This window comes from Octopus bimaculoides, chromosome 16 (assembly GCF_001194135.2).
Source record: "Octopus bimaculoides isolate UCB-OBI-ISO-001 chromosome 16, ASM119413v2, whole genome shotgun sequence".
NCBI classification, from domain to species: domain Eukaryota; kingdom Metazoa; phylum Mollusca; class Cephalopoda; order Octopoda; family Octopodidae; genus Octopus; species Octopus bimaculoides.
The window spans coordinates 48,457,525-48,459,577 of NC_068996.1; the positions used below are offsets into that span (position 1 = coordinate 48,457,525).

Here is a 2,053-nt window from a genome sequence, read left to right on the forward strand (position 1 = left end):
CATGCTAGCATGGAAAGCGGACGTTAAACGATGATGATGATGATGATGATATATATATATATATATATGTGTACATAGAATGTGTGTATGTATGTGTTTGTGCATGTGTCTGTGTGTGTCTGAATGTTCCAAGATTTTATACATTTGTTTCTAATTACTAACCAATATTCAGCAGAATATGAATCAATTTTGAAGAGCTGAATGATAGATATCAATAATATTGGGTACAGAAAAGAGGAAAAAAAGAAAAAAAAAGAGAATTGTTGAAATTAGGACGGAAGCTTCCTGAAAGTTGACTGATTTGTTCAATGTGGTGGCCAAATCTCATCCCATTATTTTAACTGAGGATCTGTCTAATGTTATAAAAAATGTATTTGGAATACAGGTACAACTCATTTTTGCCAGCTGAGTGAACTCGAGATACATGAAATAAAGTTTCTTGCCCAAGGACGCAGCATGCTGCCAGGAATCGAACACGTGACCTTACAATCCTAACACTATCAATCCTAAGCACTCTAACCACTAAGCTATGCGTCTTCATCATCATCACCATCATTATCATCATCATCTAATGTCCTTTTTTCTATGCTGGCATGGGTTGGATAGTCTGCAGGAGCTGACCAGCTGAAGGGCTGTTCAGGCTCCATGTCTGTTTTGGCAGGGTTTCAACAGCTGGATGCCCTTCCTAATGCCAACCATTTTAAAGAGTGTACTAAGTGTTTTCTATGCTGCACCGTCACAGATGCTTTTTACATGGCACCAGCACCTCCAAGCCTGCAAGATTAGGGATGCTCAGCTGGAGAGGGTTACAGGGAATGAGCTTGTATGCAAGGGCAACCATGCTTTTACTTAGCTTGGTGTGTTTTCTCAAGCACAACAAACTGCGAGGGGTCTCAATCCCCTGTCATCCCCTCTGTGAGTCCCAGCATCAGTAGATCCTTTCATACCACTTTGTCCCACGTCTTCCTTGGTCTACCCCTTCCACATGTCCCTGCTACAATTACAGACTGGCACCTCTTAATGCAACTGTTTTTATAAATACACATTACATGGACATCCCATGTATATTCTGAGAAACAGATGAAATATTTATTTTCATGGCTATAGTACGTTTGTCATAGCTCTGTCTTTGGTGGGATGGGGTGGGGGCAACTAAAGAATAACAACAATAACATGATAATAAGCCCCCCCCCCCAAATGTGTGTGTTACAAAAATACTGCTCACAAACCTGTTTACAATTACCACAGCGTTTCAACATGGGGCAATGTTTCCAATAATGAAGATCAAGTCCCTTTTCATCAAATGATTTGTCTTTCTCACCACAGAAAATACAGGTGCTGTTAAAAGAAGAAAAGAAAACAAGAAAATTATTAGTATTCAAACTGAAAGGAATGATAGCAGTGAGAAAAACAGTAAAGTTCTAGACTCTAGAATGGTGGCTCTCAACAGGGATCCATATGATCCTTAAGGGTCCATATGATCCTTAAGGCTCCATATAAGATTTTGTTGTTCCCTGGACTGACTCCTGTGCAGGTGGCACGTAAAATACACCATTTTGAGTGTGGCTGTTGCCAGTATCACCTGACTGGCCTTCGTATGGGTGACACATAAAAGCACCTACTACACTCTCGGAGTGGTTGGCGTTAGGAAGGGCATCCAGCTGTAGAAACTCTGCCAAATCAGATTGGAACCTGGTGTAGCCATCTGGTTTCACCAGTCCTCAGTGAAATCGTCCAACCCATGCTAGCATGGAAAGCGGACGTTAAACGATGATGATGATGATGATGAAATTTGTTGCACTTCTACAAATCACAAAATATTTTAACATTTTATTTTATACAATTCCTAATAATTATCATTATTTAATGTCTATTAGAGAATGCGTGAGCGAAGACTATGCGCCCTCCATTGTCAGTTAAAGTTTAGACAGTGTCACATGACAACTTGCTGGGGCTGCCTGCTGGAGCCTAGCAGCAGGAAATTTAGACTGTCACATGACAACTTGTTGGGGCTGCCTGCTGGAGCCTAGCAGCAGGAAATTTAGACTGTCAC

At 40.9% G+C, this 2,053-nt stretch overlaps 1 protein-coding gene across 1 annotated transcript in view; it reads right to left on the reverse strand.

The window, feature by feature from the left end:
• The window catches only part of LOC106870605 (centrosomal protein of 104 kDa), a 293,281-nt gene that overhangs the window by 10,734 nt on the left and 280,494 nt on the right, over positions 1-2,053 (reverse strand). Inside the window, exon 24 of the mRNA XM_052973736.1 lies at positions 1,230-1,338. Within this exon, the coding sequence (XP_052829696.1) occupies positions 1,230-1,338 (109 nt within the window). The remainder of the gene's footprint in view (positions 1-1,229; positions 1,339-2,053) is intronic.